This window comes from Tyto alba, unplaced genomic scaffold (genome assembly GCF_018691265.1).
Source record: "Tyto alba isolate M040663 unplaced genomic scaffold, T.alba_DEE_v4.0 Super-Scaffold_23, whole genome shotgun sequence".
NCBI lineage: Eukaryota > Metazoa > Chordata > Aves > Strigiformes > Tytonidae > Tyto > Tyto alba.
The window spans coordinates 7,340,211-7,359,312 of record NW_024881297.1 but is presented as its reverse complement, the minus strand read 5'-3'; the positions used below and the strand labels follow the sequence as shown (position 1 = coordinate 7,359,312).

Sequence of the window (19,102 nt, the reverse complement as noted above, 5' to 3'; positions counted from 1 at the left end):
CTGGTCACGGAGCCTTGATGTCAGCAGCTGACGGACGGAAGCGACGCGCGCGGGGGGAAGCGGCCGGTGGGTCGCCACTGCCGTTATGGCGGCCCAGTTTTTCTCTGGCGAGTCGGCCGCCCCCCGCCGTGCCCTGCCGCGGCCGTGACGCGGATCCCTCCGCTCCGTGGGGTGATGGCCGAGCCCGGCGCCGCCGTGCGGAGGAAGAGCCGCCCCGGCTCTGTTCGCAAGCGGAGCTGGGCCCCGGCGCTGCCCGGTGCCTCCTGCTCGCCGGCCGCTTGCAAGAGACAGAGCTCCGGCAGCGAGGGGCCCTCGGCGGAGACCCCGGTGCGGGGATGGCGGGGTGCGGGCAGGCTTCTGGGGCTCGGTATCGAATTTGGGGGGACTCTGCCTGGGAGGCCGGCGTGGCCCGGAGTGAGCCTGCGGGGTGTTGGTCGAGGAGGGCCTTGATTTCTAACAGAGGGGGTGCATTTTGGCTTTAACGTAAAAAAAAAAAAAAAATCATTATTAAGTAGCTATACAGGCATCCTGTCTACTTCTAGGTTAAGTTTTGCTGACTTCTTGCAGTCCTTTAGAAGCCAAGCTAAGTTTTCCTCACAAAAAAAAAAAATCAGAAAAACGCTTAAGTTGGTGAAGACTTCACTGTCTTGTATTTGATGTGTGTTGTAGAAGTTATGCTGCGTTCCTTGGTGTTATTTTGGAGTATTAATACTCATTGTTCTGTTTTTACAGTGTAGTAATGATAGCGAAGAAGATATGTTTGGTGACGATGACAGCTTTTATGGAAATAATTCTTTGCTAGCTCAAGTTGAGGATATAGAGCACAAATACCTACAGGATGAAAATATGGATATGAAAGCAGCTGGAGATAACATACTTGAGAATCTTCAGTCAAGAAGTCATCAGACAAAACAAGATAATTTTTCTACTTCAGCAGATATGGTTGTCTTTAAAGCTGACAAAGAGGATGCTCCCCAAATGAATGAAAGTGACCCGGCGAATAGCAGTCAAGAACTGACCGAATCTGTTTTAGATGACTTGCCATCATCACAACTTTTGTATTTTGAGGAAATGGTTGAACGTTCTTCTGATTCTAGAACAACTCCAGTCTCAGAAAGGAGGAGTAAATGTGTGAATTCTTCCTCAGACAAAATCAGGAGTCTGTCATCTTTGTATTCCGATGCTGAACACAGGAACAGACCTACTGACTTTTCCTCAGATTCTAAGTGTGATTTATTTAAATCTGAGAGTCTTAAAGATCATCTGAAAAGTGCTATGACTGGAAATGCCAAAGCCCAGGCTCTGCAGGTCTCCAAGACCAAACAGCTTAAAGAAGCTGTTTTATCTGAAGAGATTTGTGTTGCTAGGAAAACTATTGAATCATCTTCTGTTGATATAGGCCCTTTTTATGGACTACCTAGCAAAGTTAAAGATCTGTTCAGGCAATTTCGAGGGATTGAAACGCTTTATGGTAATGTAATTAATGCTTTGTTGAAAAAAAAATAATTGCTAGTCGAGTGTTGCCTGATTTACCCTTTACACTAAAAAAATACTCAAGGTAATATTGAAAGTAAATCATGTTGGAAAGTGGTTGTTTTGTTTTATTTTGTTTTTTTGGGTAGGTGGGAAAGGTTGATATAGCTTATAGAATACTTTGGAAGGTTTGATTGCTGAAAGTTTTCAGTAGTTCAGTGAAGAAAAGCTCTCAAAACACTAGACTCAGAGTATTCTTTATGAAACATAGTCATTTTGATATTGAATAACATGCCCCGGGAGTTGCTAATAATTATTCTTTAATTTTGCAGAATGGCAGCATGACTGCTTAATGCTAGAATCTCTACGGCAAAGAAAGAATTTAATATACTCATTGCCAACCAGTGGTGGAAAAACACTTGTAGCTGAAATAATGATTCTCCAAGAATTACTCTGCAGGCAGAAAGATGTTCTGATGATCCTGCCATATGTTGCCATAGTCCAAGAAAAGGTCTGGATACAGTGTTTCTGATACTGTTTATCTTTTCTTATATGCCTGGTTACTTGGCTGGTTTTAACACTAATTTTGGCAGACTCTGTGATTTTCACAAATAGATGGTGGGAAGTAAGTAACTTCTCTCCTAAATGCTGCTCTGAGGGTCAGTAATTTTGTAATAAAGCAGGCTTACATTATGAGGTGGAGATGCTGAGTTATAAGGAGAGTGTGCTGAATTCTGAAATTTCAGCTTTTTGTGATTGTATAGTTTTGCAGGCTTAGAACTGTACTGCCTGACTTTCCAAAGAAATGGTTTTGAAATAAAAACTAATAAAGTTTTAGTATAAAGGAAAAGCTAATTTTAGAGAGCAGAGATATCCCAAGCTTGATAATAATTGTAAACGCTTCAGGTTTGCAACTGGAAAAGGTGGTCATAGCTGATGTTTTCACTAATTCAAACAGTTGATTGTGGTGTGGGTTGGTTACATGCATGTTGATTTCTTGAGGCAGCTCTGAAAGCAAAAATGATTATGAGCTTATTCTCTAACTTTTTTTTTACAGGTTAGGGGTTTATCAAGTTTTGGGGTAGAATTGGGTTTCCTGGTTGAAGAATACGCAGGAAGTAAAGGAAGATTTCCACCAATCAAGAGGATAAAAAAAAAGTCTCTTTATATTGCTACTATAGAAAAAGGACATGCTCTAGTAAATTCCTTAATTGAAACAGAAAGAATTTCTGACCTTGGACTGGTTGTAGTAGATGAGGTATGCTACAAGATTTACTCAGTTTTATAATATGCAATTACTAGCAAAGAGCTGGTTTTTGATTACTTGGTTTTGATTTGAGTGTTTATCATTAAATTATTACTACTTAACTATTTTTTTTCTGTGTTGCTATGTAATCCTGTCATATTGAAAGTTATTTTTCTTTAACTGGAGCATTTGTTGCTATATCAGGACAATAGATTCTGTATTAAGAGATCTACTGTGTAAGTGGCTGCTGGTGAATTACTTAGTAACTGCTTGTCAGTTAAACATCTCAAATGGATTAGAAAAAACAGAACTCATTTTAATCACAGGGAATGTATTTTATGAATCGTAGAACCAAATGCCTAAATGTGAAACCACGAGACTTTTTCCTCTGGTATTAATAATGAATAAATGAAACATTAAAAAAAAAAATATATCAAGTAACATTTGACTGTGAGAATTGCTCCTTATTTTGCTTTTAGTAGTGTGGCTGAGTTGTTCTACTAGGGGTTGACTGTGGGATTGAATCACATGTATCACATTTAATGGGGATGTTTAATTCATTAAATGCTTCAGGCTGATGTTACTTAAACATAGTAGCTTCTAAACAGAAGGCAGCTTAAGAATTAAATTCTGCTTTTTCTGGAAGTAGCTGGCTGATAGAAAATTTTTTAGATTAACTTCCACTGCAAATGGTGCTTAAAACAGGGTTTATTTAAAATTGCTTTAGGCTGGTAATACAGATTCCCACATTAACTGTTTGCTGTCAGGAATTAACTATGTCAGTTACAGTCTAGTTAAATGGAATGTAAATCTTGTTATCTACTTTTGCTCTCGAGTCTGTTTTTCCATGATTCTTAAATGTTGTTTCAGTGAGCTATACTTCTGGATGGAGCTTAGCAGTAAAAATTTACCAGGGGGATATCATGAGGAAGTCCAACAAAGACATTCCTGTAATACTTGTTTAGGACTGCATGATTTGTTTTTTATAGAAATGCTCTTGACTCAGTAATATCCTTTCCCTTCTGTTCACAGTTGCATATGCTTGGTGAGGGAAGTCGTGGAGCAACACTGGAAATTACTCTTGCAAAAATTCTCTACACTAGTAGTAAGTTATGGCTGCAGTTAATGCTATTAAAATATTGTAGTGATGGCATCTCTAAAAAGAAGTCATACTTTTACTTTCTGGATTTGTGGTGGTGTGTCCACCTTTGAAAAACATGGCATGGCTCCATGCAGTAACAATGTTTACTCATTCAAGTGTTAGTTGATCCTGTAATGATGGGCTGGGTGGTTTTGAAGTTTTTTTGATACTACTTCTCTGAGAAATCCTAAGTATTGGCAAATGTCTTCCATTTTTTCATATGAGCCCCTTACCCATTCCAATTAAATGCTTCTGTAGAGAAGGGTACCTCTTTTATGTTTGTGTCTCAGATAGTATTTCTTAGCTATATCCCACTTTGAAACTGCTACTTTGGCATTTAAAAAGACTAATGATGAACCTGATTAATGAATTAAATACTGAGCAGAAGTGTTAAAAATTGTGAACATGTCAATAAATTAATCTCAACTTCTGTTTTACAGAAAACACGCAAATCATTGGGATGAGTGCAACCTTAAATAATGTTGGAGACCTGAAAAAGTTCCTGCAAGCAGAGTACTATACTAACAATTTTAGACCGGTCTGTATACAAGATACCATAAACCACTGAAGAAGATAGTTGGCTTTAAAGTTACAGCAAATCTGTTTAGGATTGTATCACAGCTTTTGTGCTTAATTTCATGGTGTAATGAAATATAAGGCCAGCTACTGTTTGCAATTGTAGCAATACAGTAAGTAGCACTATGCACTTGTAAATGCACAAGTGGAAGTACATTTACACTGTTGTGGTAAGCCACTGGTGTCATTTTAACTAAACCAATTTCTAAATTACAGCTACCGTGATAAGTCATTACAGTTCATTTGATATGACTAGAATCTGTACTGCAGGTGCTTGAATGCTGTCATGACAGTGGTTTATCAATAGTTCATTTGTCAACATTTGTCATTCTTCGTTACAATTAGACACTTTGTCAAGGCAAATAATTAAAACAACTTTTAAAGATTTTTGAGGTGGAATGTGTGTTTGTGTGCATGCAAGTATGCATGTGTATAAAATGTGATGCATAGAAAAAAAAAACAGGTGGACATCAATAATAGCTTAATCTTTAGAGAAGACTTGGTAATTTAAGTGACGTTTCTGTTTATGGGTTATATCTCCCTAGGTGGAATTAAAGGAATACGTAAAGATACGAGACACCATTTATGCAGTTGACAGCAAAGCAGAAAATGGCATTACTTTTTCACGTCTCCTTAATTTCAAGGTAAAACTGAAGTGCTTATAGTTTCTTTGAACTATAGTTATGAAATGTATTATTTTACACATTGTTTACAGAGCTCTTACCAAAAGAATTACTGGAACGTGATAGTTCATTTATAATATCTATGAGAAAGAAAATGATAAGCTTTGGGAAGGAAAAGGTCTTCAAAAAACTAAATCCTTAACCTGACTTTCACTTCTTTACTGCTCTTTAAGGTTGAGGCTTCTTCAGTATTTTGATACGTGAAGAGCAATGGGTTTGAATATTCCAGATGCCCGGTGCTTTATGTTTTGGGTTAGATTTTCTCAACAGTCAATCGCTCTTAGATGATACTGAAAGAAAACATCTTTTGGGGGTTTTGTCACTTTATTACTGCCTGGTAGGCATTCATTTAGACTTTTAAAAAGAAAAATATGTGTTATTGTTGACTGCTGGTATCATAAGTAACATCACTGTGGTGGTGTTATAAGAAATGGAAGTATTAAGAGGAGAAAGCAAAGCATTCAATTCTTATATCCATGTATCCCTCAGTTCAAGCTAGACATGTCAAACTTTCAAGCAAGGTTTGAGAGAAAAGCTTATTCTGCAACCTCTTGCAATTATGTCACGTTAAGGCAAATGGGAGTATTCTAGAAAAGGTTGAGAACGAGTATTGAATACTTAACTTATGACTTAATTTCTAAGTTTAAATGCTTGTCAATCTGTGTTTATGATAGTATTCTAGTAACCTGGAGAAAGCAGATCCTGATCACATCATTGCACTGGTTACTGAAGTTATTCCTAAATATTCCTGCCTAATCTTTTGTCCCACTAAAAAGAACTGTGAAAATGTGGCTTCAATGGTGTGCAAGTACCTCAAAAAGTAAGTTTGTCATGATTTTTTAATTATATATGGAGTAATTAGGGTTCACTAGGTCGTAGATGACTTTCCCTGGTGATGAGAGGTAAATACTTTGAATATGGAATCATGTAAAGTTACAAACTGCATATATGATAGCAAACTGCTCAAGGCTCATTAAACAAATGGTTTATCCCCAAAAAATTCTATTTTTTTTAAACAAACTAGTTGAAAAAATTATAATTAGAGGACAAATAAAGAAAAAAGGATAAGCATACTAAATTAATATAACCTTGTGTCCCTTTAGCACTCGTCTTTGCAAGCTTAGAAAGCAAACATTTTCTCTATAGCCTGGCATTTGGTCATGTATGTTACTAGCTGATTGAGTAGCTCTGGTCCATGCCTATTTTGTGAATGTGACTTGTTAAATCTAAACCAGGCTTTGTTAATAAAAGTAAGACTTAAATTTGGTTTCATTTAAATGGTCTAGCAAAGTTAAATTTTATGTCGGAAGGAGTTATATTAAAATAAAACCCCTCCCTTGCTATCAAAATGGAAACCATTTTTGATGTACCTATAGTCTTCACTACAAGTTGATACTGGCCCTAGTTCCTTTCTTCAGTGTGCTCAACACCTACACCCAGTTAGTATTTGATCCCTTCTGTGCCCATGCTCACAAACAAAGAATTTACTGCATCTTAATCAGTTTCCTGTGTATTGCTATTTTAAAGTTACTGGAAATAACTATTTCTCCAATCTAGATGTTAGAGGAATGGTTAATGAACAGAAATAGACAGTAAGCATGTCTCTTGTAGTTTTTTGAGTAGTTAGTAATTGATCAAAGTCTAAAGAAATGCTTTGCCTCCCTCAAGAGAATTTAGAATTCACAGGGAGAAAGAGAAACAAGATCTCATCAAGAACCTAAAGAATATTGGAAATGGAAGTGTCTGTCCTGTTCTGAAGCAAACAGTCCCTTTTGGTATTGCCTATCACCATAGTGGCCTTACAAATGATGAAAGAAAAAGTATAGAGGAAGCATATTCTACAGGCATCCTGTGTCTGCTTGCTTGCACAGCTACTTTAGCTGCTGGAGTCAACCTGCCAGCTAGAAGGTTAGTAACTGAAACATTTCATTGTTGCATTGATTTTTGCTTTGTAAAAAAAATTGCTTCAAGTTGGAAATGTCAGTGCTAGTAAAAGTATGTTTCTGCTTTCACTGGCAAATTGGAAGCATAAGGGATTTTGTGTTCAGCTCGAGACACAAGACTACAAAGTTTATATGTAGGAAACATGAATCAGTAGCAAGTCGCTCAGAATGCATAGCTGAAGAGTACTTATCTAAATGGATTAAGGAAATTTTACTAAATTGAGGAAATGCTTCAGTATTTTAGTAATGTTATCCAGAAGAATAATGAACTCTTGGTGGTTTCTTTAGATATTGTCCTAAGAACAATAAATTTTTAAATTGTAAAATAAATTTTTTTCTCAGGTGATACAGTTTGAATATGTCTTAACACAAAAATGTGTTGTCTTTTCTTACACAAGTGCTGCTATGGCCGCTGTGCTCTCTATGACCAAAGACTGTTTGCTAAGTATCCAGTTTTGTGTGCACGTGTGTTGGAATAGCGCATCTGAGGGGGGAAAAACTCATACAGACAAGTGTTGTCTCTCTAGCATAACTGATGTATGGTCAGTGTTGCTTATGGGTTTTAGTATGATTTCTTTTAGATCTCAGTGATTTTCACTCTTAACCTTTGGCCTTTGAGTAGATGTAAAGACCCCAAAAGTTCTGCAAAACATAATGAACATGGCTTAACATTCAATTAACCTTAAATTGTTAAATGCTTCCTGATTGATTTACACATCTGTTGAAACAGGTGCATTTGATTTTTATTAGTTACTAAGGGCCATATGTAAAGCATGCATTTGTAAAATTTTACTGCTGCTTCAGTAATTTTAATGTAAAGCATAGCTTACTAAAGACTTCTTTACAGGGTTATTCTCAGAGCTCCTTATGTTGCTAATGACTTCCTGAAGAAGAACCATTATAAACAAATGATTGGCAGAGCTGGTCGAGCTGGTATTGACACTGCTGGAGAAAGTATTCTCATAGTGCAAGAAAAAGACAAACATTTGGTAATTTTTACAAAGCTGTTGGTAATTTAAGTTGTTTGATTGTGCTGGTGGGATAAACAGGAGGGTCTGAGCTGCCTGGCTTAATTTTTGTTCACTTCTTAATGTTGCAAGTATTTGACTTCAGGAATACTATCTATGAATTACCTCTATGTGGTTTGTTTTTGGACATGAACTGTGAACTTTAGATGTCTACACTTATTTTCTTTACAAGCTGAATCATGTGTATCAGTATTTTTAAAAGTGTAAAGCTAATGCATAAGTATCTTCCCTAAACTAGTATCTTTCTTGCCTTTTTTTTAGGTTCAGGATTTAGTTAACAGTCCTTTGGAGAATTGTTACAGCAATCTTCTGCTGGAGTTGACCAAGGGAACGCATAACCTATTGTTATCTTTGGTTGGGCTGAAGGTATCAGTTAACTCTTCTGTGCGAGTAACTTAAGTGCTTGCAAAGCTTGCAAATGCAAAGAAAATCTAATCTATTGATTCTATAGAAAAAAAAAAAAAAAAGACTTTTTAAACAGGTTGGCTTACAAGTTCAGAACAGCTAATGAGATAAGAAGGACAAAGGTTTGATTATTTTTTTTTATTTAACTCAGTTACCAAGTAATCATGTAACATGGCAATTTCCTTACGTGTAAAAGTCTAAATTAGGTCTACCTTCTGATACACTACAGGATTAATATTTCAATTTCTGATACTTGATTCAAAATACAAAGTGGAAATAAATTGGCATGACGCAGTAGCTAGAATAATAAAACAGATGGAGAGCTGTCCCATCGGATCATCATAGACTCTCTATCATTCCATTTGTTGTCATGTATTTCTGTAGAAACACACTAACAGAATATCAGGATATGCTCTATTCAGTAATTTTTTTCATATAGTTTATGAAACGTGTTATGTGAAATGACATCTTTAAACATACTAATCACTTGCAAACTGGTGCAGATAGCAGTTACCCATGAGGAAGTCAACAATTTCATTTGCGGTACGTTGCTGGGTGTTCAGCAGCACCTGCTGTCTAAAGAGAAGAGCCTTTCAGAGATAATTAAAGATGGGCTAGAAAATCTAATAGAAAAAGGACTCCTAAAAGGAAGAGTATCTGAGGACCACCACAATTCCAAATGTACACTCACAATCACCCTGTTGGGTAAAGCTACGTACAAAGGTAAGACTTTTTTAAATTATAATCTTTATTTTAAGAAACACTTTAATCTCAGCCTTATTTCAATTTGATATTGTTTCCCCACCTGAAACTGCAATGAAAAAAGTTGCAGAGAGACATCTTCGATTACTAAATGATGTGCTGGGCTGCAAATGGGAATGAACAAGTAGTGGATGACTGAACATGATGGGAATTAAATGTAATAATATTGGTCACAATGGGAGTGAAACTGGAACTGTACCCCAAAAAAATGATTTAAATATTTGATTTGGTGATTGTAATCAAAATGGCTCATGACCTCATTTTATAATTCATTGTTATGAACAGGTATTGTGAACAGGGGGATTTCTTGACCTAGAGGGAAGCTTAAGAGGAAAAGGAAGCATATGACATGTAGACCAATTGTAATAGAGGAGAGTGTACCTGGAAGTTCTTTTTTCCTGTCATAGTGTAAAGATACAGAGTGTAGAAAGCAATTGGAACAGGATGAATCTGAAAGATTCTTTCAATATACCAGATTGTTCCAGGATTTCACTAAAGCCAAGGCAATTCACAAACACTCCAAAACCACTTACAGAATCAACACGCATGGAAATAGGTGACTGCCTTTCCTGGGTTCTGTTTCACTGCTCATGTTTGTTTACAGCAATTATTCGGGTTAGTTATTTCTCTTCAATTCAGATAGATTAACAGTCCTTTGTGGAAGATAAAGGAAATATTGACTCTGTTAAAATCTATTACACTTAACTCTGTATGCCTGTTTAAAATTGCAGTATGTTGTGTGCTTATTATAGGATCTATAGACTTGGCATACTGCAATCTTCTTTACAGAGAATTGAAGAAAGGTTTGGAAGGGCTGATTCTTGAGAGCAATCTTCATCTTCTATATCTGACAACTCCATATGATATGACTTCTAATTGTAGCCCAGATTGGATGATATACTTGAGACAGGTGAGAATTTATTAGCAAGCATGCACTGGGGCATTTAGTAATACTGCTTATTAATTTTTAAGTAAGTTTATACACATATGAGAAGTAGGTAGTGGGGTAACGATTTGTAAAGTTAAGATATGCTATTTTATTTTCAGTCACAGGGCAGAAGTGCTTTCCTGTATTATATAAAAACCCGAGGTCTCTTTTGCATTTGTAATATTTGACCCTGTTGCCAGTACTTCAAATCCTGACTGTAACCTTGATGCTAGCCTTGCCATCGCCACAGTCTGGTTAATCTTAAACAAGACCTTCCTGTAAACTAGCTGTATGTAACCACGTCGTTTGTAGTCTTGCAAGAAAACCACTATTAAATTAATCAAGAGCCATATTTACCTTCTGATGCTTGTTCGTTTAATCTGTCATTTAGGGAACAAAAGCCACTAGAGAATGTTAAGTCTTAATCTTTATTTGATATCTGAGTCTAATGCTTAACTCTAGCCACGACTGCAACTATTACACTGTGACCAATACCTTCCTATAGACTCCTGTGCTTATGTCAGCCTTGGCACAGCCCTTATCCTAGTCTTGCGTACTCTAAGATCCATCCATAATGCAACTGCTCACTTTACGGAAAAGTGTTGTATACTAGGGGTGGCACTAAAATCTATTTAATTTTGCTAAAGTGTGGCGCTCGGAGATGGACAGTTACAGATCATTCAAGCAGGTAGGCAAAGAAGCTGCAGATCTGACTGTGTCTAGTGATTATAGTACTAGTTTAGAGACTAAGTACTGTATAGAGATATTGAAAAACATTGTTTCACTTTGAGTAATAGACTTGTTTTCTATAATATCAAGAGAACTAAATATTTGAAAACTCTTCATAAAATCGTATTTTAGTTCAACCAGCTAAGTGCAGCAGAGCAAAAAGTATTGGATATTGTGGGAGTACCTGAAAGCTTTATTACGAAAAAGGCTTCTGGTCAAGCCATCAGAAAGGTAGGTTGGAGATTTCTCTTACCTAAGATGACAGTTTAGTAATTTCATTTGATTATTTAAAAATTCCAGATAATTTTGTTGCTAGTGTTCTTTGTTTACTGTTTTACTTACTAAGGTTCTTTTAACCTCATTGGTTGGTTTTCCTAATGTTGTTGAATGCCTTTGGCTATAATGTAGATGTGTTTTAGAGATGTGAAGGAGTAGAGATTAAGATAATTTCCTTGTAGCACTAGCAGAATATCTTGAATGTGATATTGACTCTGAATTCTAACTTCCTTTATTCCTAGAATGTGGATAGTGCTGTGGTAAACAGGCTCTACCTGTCACTTGTCCTTTATACCCTGCTGAAAGAGACCAATATATGGAGTGTTTCAGAGAAATTTAATATGTCCCGAGGATATGTGCAAAATCTTCTTAATTCTGCTGCCTCATTCGCATCCTGTGTTCTACATTTCTGTGAGGTAGTGTGTTCAATGAATTCCAATAAATCCTTAGGGGCTGGTTTTGCAAAATCTGGAGTTTTGTTCTCTTACGTTAGAACTGAACGTAGGTGTTGTATTTCACCTTTCCTGTGCAAAACTTTTCACCTTTCCTGTTCAAAATTATTTCTCCTGTTCAGAAGAGCATGCTCATACAGTGATATTTCTTATATTAAAAGTAACCTTTATGCACTGAGAATGTGAAAATACACAAACTGTACAGGGCATTGATCAGTGTCAGTGCTGTTGGTGAAATAACTGACAATTTTACCTTTCTCTTGGAAATAAGACCATGTGGCTGTGGAATGTCATCTTGGTAAAACAGCTGGCTTGACTGTTCTCTTGTTTTTCCTCTATTGCTTACCCTTCAGAACTGTCCCAACTTTGGGATGTTCAGTTAGAGAGTGCTGAATAGAACTCTCCAACCAGCTGAAAAAACAACTAGAAATAATAGGGCTTCCCCTGTCTAAAAGCCAAGTATATGCTTGTTGCTATAGCAGAGCTCTTATCAGTCATACCCCCAAATACAGAACTTAGGATCTGATTTTTAGTGATCTTTGTCTCTGCAGGAATTGGAAGAATTCTGGGTTTATAAAGCCTTGCTGACAGAACTTACCAAGCAGTTGACGTACTGTGTTAAGGCAGAACTCATCCCTCTGATGGAGGTAGCAGGGGTTCTAGAGGTTAGTAAACCTGGTTTTGTGACATTTTTCAATGTAAACTTGTATTTTAAATGTTACTGTGCCTTGCCAGTATATCGGGAAGACTAAGCTAGTTTTTTGTTGAGAATTTGGCATTGTGCAGATGCACCACAACGGTCCTGGAGTCCAGGGAAAAGGTGGTCTGTTGAGGAAATGTGAGCTGGAGCCAGTAATGTTTTTCTTCTGGCTGCTACCACAGCAACAGCAAAAATGCTGTATTTGGACAATAATTTAGCTGTGTACTCAGCTGGAAAACAGAGTCCAGGTTTCTTTTGTGGTAAGGATTCTTCAGTTCATGGGAGTAAAGAGGAATAAGAATTTGCGTAGTTATTTCTGTGACGATCTTCTAATGTGAAGTCCTATTGGGAATTTAGGCTTAGGATGGTAAAAATCATTTGCAGTGCTTTGTGTATTTTAAATAAATAACTTAACCAGTCTCTGAATTGAAGACTCCTATTAAAGTAGAAAATCGGTTGGGGCCTCAGTGCAAGGTTGTAAGTAATTACGGGACCTTTTTGCAAAGCAATCTAACTTGCCCATCCAGCCTGTTGTAGAATCAGTTTGTCAGCAAACCATGGAATTTAGTGGCAGTAAGGTTTTATTCTGAGGAGCTGAACAATGATGAAGATTTAGAGCCTAATGTGGTTTTTTTTTGTATATATAAAATTTTCTGAATTAGATGCAAAAGATAAGTAGTCTTTTTTTCATTGCTCACCCCATATGGGAGCATTTCCGTGTAGGGACAAAACTAGCCTGGATAGCATGATCCTGCTGAAGTTGTATTTTAAAGATGACTCTTGAAAGTTACTGCTATAACCAAGGTACTTCTGCATTGAAGTTAAAACTATACCAACAGCTGATATTTGTAGCAGATAGACTGTCATCTTGAACAGATTTGATTTGCTTAAACTTCTGTGAAGAAAAGGATAAAATCAATCTTAAGATTACTGTAGTGAAAGTTATTTTTTGCACACTTACTGTCACAGTTTTCAAAGAGTGATCTAAAACCTTCTCATGAGATTAAGTCATTAGTGGGGAAAAATTCTGTGTCATGGGCCATACTGTGCATCTAAGAGCCAAATGGATTACAGAAAATAGTTGCTGGAAATTAGTGATTATTTCTGGTGAAATTAGTGACACCTACTTCACATCAATGAACGTGCATAGCCCTCAGTTACCATAGAGGAAGATAATGTAAGCTGTTACCCATTGGATGCTAAAAAAGGCCACACACGCCATCAAATGTCTTCCTATTATTTGTTTTTACAATAGATGATGGGGAAAAAAAGAAAAGGTAATTGACCAAATGTTTGAAGGTGTAACACTCAGTCATCAAATGGTTATTATTTCATAACTTGGGATACTAAAGCCTTGGGTATGCTAAATTGCTCTATTACCAGTGTAGAAATGCATTTTAGTTTAAACTTTATAAAGTTTTAGCACTTTTTGATTTGCAAAAACGTTTGCCCATAGACCTTCTGTTAAGCAAATACAGCTTGGCTACCTTACATAGCAACAGGACCAAACCAAGTTAAGAGAAGCAGATAATGCACACCCCCTTACACTGGTGATAATCAAATTCCAGAGACTCTCTCCTGTGGTGTGTGTATCTCCTGTATATGTGAGCTCACAGCCACGACTTCACACAAAGCTAGAGAAATAAAAAAGATTCTGTGATACTAAAGGAAAAATTATTTATAAGCTTGAAACAAAGTATTGTCTTTCTGGAATTTTGTGAAAACTGATCTGTGGAAAAAAATACCAATAAAATCAGCCCTCTTTGGAGCTGTGTAAGTTAAAAGAATGTTGGTCGCTCCTGTCAGTGGCAGTGACTGCATATAACATGTTAACAAAAGAGGATGGCAGAGTCAGTGTCATCTAGGCTCAGAGAAAATATTGACAAATGGGTTCCTAAGAGCTGGGTAGGGTTGTACAGGGAGGTAAATCTTAGTGGTAAAGGTGTATTTTGGAGGAGTAAAGATTCTCCGTGAGTATTCACATTCTTAGAAAGACAAATCAAAGAGAATTGGATTGATAAACAAAGATTAAATGTTTGAGGTTGGTGCAGAGATTGGCACCTAATGGTAATTCTCATTGCCTTCTCTAATAGTCTAACACAATTTTGGCTTGCAGGCACGAGCAAAACAGCTTTACAATGCAGGGTACAAAACTTTGGCACACCTGGCCAATGCAAATCCAGAAACTCTGGTCAAGATGATTGAGCACTTGTCGCGGCGTCAAGCCAAACAAATTGTTTCATCTGCAAAGGTAAGTTAGAAACAAAGCTATCAAAACCTGCTCCAGAACTTCAGTATGTCAGTAGTGGATGCTTGAATGACATTCAACATGAAGGATTCAGTTTACTAGTAAAGGCATTAGTAGATATATGATCCAAATACTGTTCTGTATTAATATATTGAAATATTTTCTTGACAATATAATTTGTCTAAGATAGTTAAGAGTAGTGAATTGAGCAATTGCTGACCTTCATGCTCCTGAATGATAGGCAAGCTTAAGCTTTTTTAAAAACAATTTGTTATATACAGGATAGTGGAAAGTTGTGCGTTTTTCAGAGGGGAAGCAAAGGGCAGAAATTTGACAACTTGTCTGATGAAGTGTAGGAGTTAAATGACTACTTTGATCTCTGTGCTGAGTCATCATAACTGAAAATGCTCAGTTCTGCCAATACCTCAGGACTTACCTTACAGAAAATCTAGTGATAGTTGTGATAAAAGAACAGGACTTTCAGGACTGTAGAAATGGAAACAAACAAGGTATAGGATTAACCTCACCCTATTTAGTTTGCTTTTGTCGTGTCCTGTTATTCTTTCCTTTCTAATCGCTTTCCATTTTGAGTATGCATCATGAGAAGGGCCTTCACATCATATCTGCCTGTAAGGCATGCTTAGGCACACATAAATAATCCAAGGGAAAGGATCTGTAAGAAACATTGAGTTGTGCCTGAACAAAAAATACAGGAAGTATTTTATTTATCAGGTGTTAGTATTTTTTCTCCTCAATCTCCATTAAATACCTGCTGTTGCACTGGCATCAGCTTCATGTTTGATTCTGCTAAAATAGCAAGCTTTCAATAAAGGGAATGGCTAGGATAAATGAATGGGTGGTTGGTGTAAAAATGATGCAGTCAACGGTTTGTATATTCTCACAGTAAAGTACTAACTTTTATGCACTTAAAAAGTCATGACCGCTTAATGTTGCTGTAGGCTCCTTACTGCTTTTTTGCTGCTGTGTGAGCTGAAAGAAAGATACATGCAGATTTCTCATCTACCTTGGTGCCAAATCCAGCAATCTAGGTCACTCATGCTCAGATATTAAACTGATGGAGTTTTCTCTAACTGGGAAGTTAAAGTGCTTGCATGTGTTATACTGCGCATGCTACTTGGGGGACTGTTTAACTGCCAGCAACAGACAGTTCAGGGCAGTAGATTTAAACAGATATCAAGGGTCCTATATGTCTGATGTAAAATGCTGTAGTAAGAAATTTTGCATAAAGCAAGAAATTGGCAATTTACCAGGTACAACCGACAAAAAGTTTATTCCAATGTGGAAGATAAATGTTTAAATTAAAAATGTTCTTGTTAACACTCTTAGACTAAACTGTTCTGTTAAATTTTGTGTATTATGTGATGGCTGAACTGAGAAAACCAGCTGTGTACTGTATGAATTTTTTGTGTTAGTGTTTTTCATATGGGCATATGCTAAACAGGAAAAAGTGTTGGTAGTGCTTACGAAAATGTTAGTCCTACAAGCAGAGGTATTGTGGTCCTGTGACCAGCAGCAGAAGTTTTTTACAAACCAGATGCAAGTTTAGAAAAAAAATATGGGTGTAATGCTTGTATTTGTTTTCTAATGTTTTGGGGTTTGTTTGTTTTGTTTTGTTTTTTCCATTATAGATGCTGCTAAGTGAAAAAGCTGAGGCTTTACAAGTAGAAGTTGAAGAACTCTTAAAGGTGCCTACAGATATCCCAGGCACCTACTGACCAGCTGTCATGAAGAAAAATCATTAATCCAAAAATTGGGATTTTAAAAATTTTTAACTTTCCTGTGTAAAGCTGCTGTAATTGTAATAAATATTTAATGTCTTTTGTATACCTCAATTGTGTGAGTTCTGAGTTCAGAATGTTTCTTGGAAGGGTGACTTAATTTGAAGGTTTTGATTATGAACCTCTTGAGCAGGAGGCTAGAATCAAAAGATGCGATGTTAATTTATTCCTGATTTTAGACATAGCCCTAGGAGTGCTTTGGGTACTGGAGTAGCTGCCTGGTGTGTACTCCTACTCAGAGCTGATGTTCATAGCTGACTTAAATAATGCCTTTACGTTGCATATTCCCTTTAGGTCACCTACTTGAGTGAGCTACTCCAAAATTCCTACTTGCAGGAATCTCTGTACTCTAGGTGTAGCTGATGGAAGGAGAGAAACGGTTGTAATTGGTAACAAAGAAGTCCCAGAGTTGTGTAAGAAATTGTAAATGATGCCTAGTTTAAGCCTTGTAAAAAAGTGTGAATATCAAATTTGTATTCAGCCTCTGGCAATTCCCCAAGAGAGAATTCTTTCCGGATGTTTCTTGTAGCAGTCTTCCAAGTAGAAGGTGTACTTTTTTAAAATGTTTTTAAATTTCTTGCTTAAGTGTGAAGACTAATAAAGATGAGGGCTTGAAGAATTGATTTTTGAGAAGCCATATCAAGTTCTGAGACTCTACTGGCGTGTGTCAGTCACACTGGTTAGAATTTTTAAAGGTATCTGAACCAGTTTTGCTCCAGCAAAATGTTGGGCTTCATGGAAGTACTTTTGAAGATGCATTAAACTTCTTCAGCTGTGATACGTAAACTTTTTGAAGCTGGTATGTAGTACAGGACAATGTTAGAGCACTGCACGTTAAGACTTGAAAGCTGTGACAGACTGCTGGGTTAAATCATGGTAGCCTCTATACTGGCAGACTTAAATATGGCATTTCTGTCTAAGATAGTTATATCTATAAAGTATTTACACCTGTAAAGTCAGGTGTCCCTTCTCATTTGAGGAAAAGATAAACTTCAGCTAAAACTGTCTTTTTAAATTCAACTTAGGCTAATTGTGTTGGGATTCTAGACATAAACAGGAATGTTTTCAAATCCAGTGGTATCACTAGAGGTTGAACACTTGACTGAAAGGAGGTTATGGTGGAAAACTGATGAAAAGGCTAGTATTTTACAGCTCATTTTGTTGCATAGAGAAGTCAAAGGTAGCAATTTGACAAATTCTTTATAAGCTTTCACTTAGCAGAAACTTGCCTCTGAGGCCATAATTGTGATACTTCAACTGTAGCTTACAAAGTTTGGGTAAGTGAAATATTTGAGTGCATCTAGTATAAACCAGGTCAAGAATTTAAACCCAGCGCTTTCCAGAGGCAGCATGATTCATTTCCGTGGCTAGATTCGGTGCCCGCAGGGGAATCTTGTTACTCAAGTGCCTGAGGCACAGATGGTTTTGGAAACGTGAGAACATGTTCAGCTGGCTCTTAACAATAAGGTATAATTGGCCCTCAAGTGCAGAAGCAGTGTTTGCCGTGACCTGAGGTTATCGAAGTCTGTCTCTTAATGCCTTGCCTTTTTAACTGAGGTATTTTTACTACATGATAGGTACCATGAAATTGCATATTAGTTTATTTGTGTTCTCTTCAAAAGACAGATGGTGCTCCCTCCAGCATAAATCTAAGCGGTTGATGTAGCGTGCATGTTGAAAATCTTGTCGTGTCTCTAAGGCTTAACCAGTTGCTCTCAAGGTTTATTCGTGCTTGATGATGTTCCTCCAAAGTCTGAAACAGTCTGGCATGGATTTGGGCAGAAAAAAACAGTGCAAATTACTGTAAAATTATTCACTCAGAGTACTGAGTTACTGCAGTAACAGGTATTGGAGAAATAATCCATTAATTGCTACAGTAAGTACAAGAGTAGTTAATAAGCCATTAATCTGTCACAATACTTTCCATGATATTTGTATGCTAATTTTTTAAAAGTGTACATTTTTATTTTTAGATTGTGGATGGGAACAGCAGGAAAAAAACTATTCCTGGCAGCTGTCCATTTTTGGGTCACTAACTGCCCATCCTCGTGCTTGTACGGCAACATAACAACCAGCAGCCTTGCAAGGACGGCAGGTTTTGATCAGACGTGAGTTTAGGAATGAAGTCAGGTATTCCCTCCAGATACTGGAGCCCCTTTGGAAACGGGGGGGGGGGACACGGAGGGGGGGGACGGGGCAAAAACTGGTTTGAAGCAAGCAGGTGTAGCCTCAGGTCTGCAGGAAGCTGGTCTGGAAAGAAACCGAGGTTGACCGTGGTTTGTTGTCTCTGCTGCTCTGTTTCTACAGGCTGTGCTTTGCCACAAGGATGAGTGCAGCTCCCCCAGGGTGTTCTCTGACCTTTGATAACATCAGAAGTGAAATGAATGAACCCCGAAGTGATTTGCATAGAACTTTGCTATACGTAGCTTGTCTTTATTTTTCTGAAATCAAAGTAATCAAGCAAAGCAGTACCCATCTTTCACATTGCTTTTTCTTTCTACAGTATGTATTAACGTATGATTAAATGCTTTTTCACAGAAAGCTTACCTGGGCTTTTCCCCTGGGTGGAGATGGGAGAGGAGGGGGAAAAAGTACCCAACAGATGCTGGTCGCAGTGTTTTGGCATTGCTGGATGATGCCGAGTACGGTACTGGGCTCAAACTGCAGGATAATGTGCAGGTGTCAGAATGGGTGTACATGGGTTTGGATGTGT

The 19,102-nt window shown here is 37.3% G+C and overlaps 1 protein-coding gene across 3 annotated transcripts; it reads left to right on the top strand.

Annotated features, from left to right (window-relative positions):
• Positions 1–16: 16 nt before the first annotated feature.
• HELQ (helicase, POLQ like) lies at positions 17–16,443 on the top strand. 3 transcript variants are annotated; one of them, XM_042796323.1, is made up of 19 exons: positions 175–327; positions 733–1,471; positions 1,806–1,984; positions 2,531–2,731; positions 3,752–3,824; positions 4,301–4,398; positions 4,982–5,080; positions 5,794–5,939; positions 6,788–7,027; positions 7,461–7,604; positions 7,910–8,051; positions 8,352–8,456; positions 8,999–9,218; positions 10,010–10,167; positions 11,047–11,145; positions 11,433–11,606; positions 12,194–12,307; positions 14,459–14,593; positions 16,240–16,443. In XM_042796323.1, the coding sequence occupies exons 1-19, from the start codon at positions 175–177 to the stop codon at positions 16,324–16,326; spliced, it is 3,306 nt and encodes a 1,101-aa protein (XP_042652257.1). In that variant the 3' UTR covers positions 16,327–16,443. The 3 variants fall into 3 exon arrangements, with proteins under 3 accessions (XP_042652258.1, XP_042652257.1, XP_042652259.1); XM_042796324.1 differs by lacking the exon at positions 7,461–7,604 and having other exon boundaries at positions 17–327; XM_042796325.1 differs by lacking the exons at positions 11,047–11,145; positions 11,433–11,606; positions 12,194–12,307; positions 14,459–14,593; positions 16,240–16,443 and having other exon boundaries at positions 10,047–10,156.
• Positions 16,444–19,102: the final 2,659 nt, after the last annotated feature.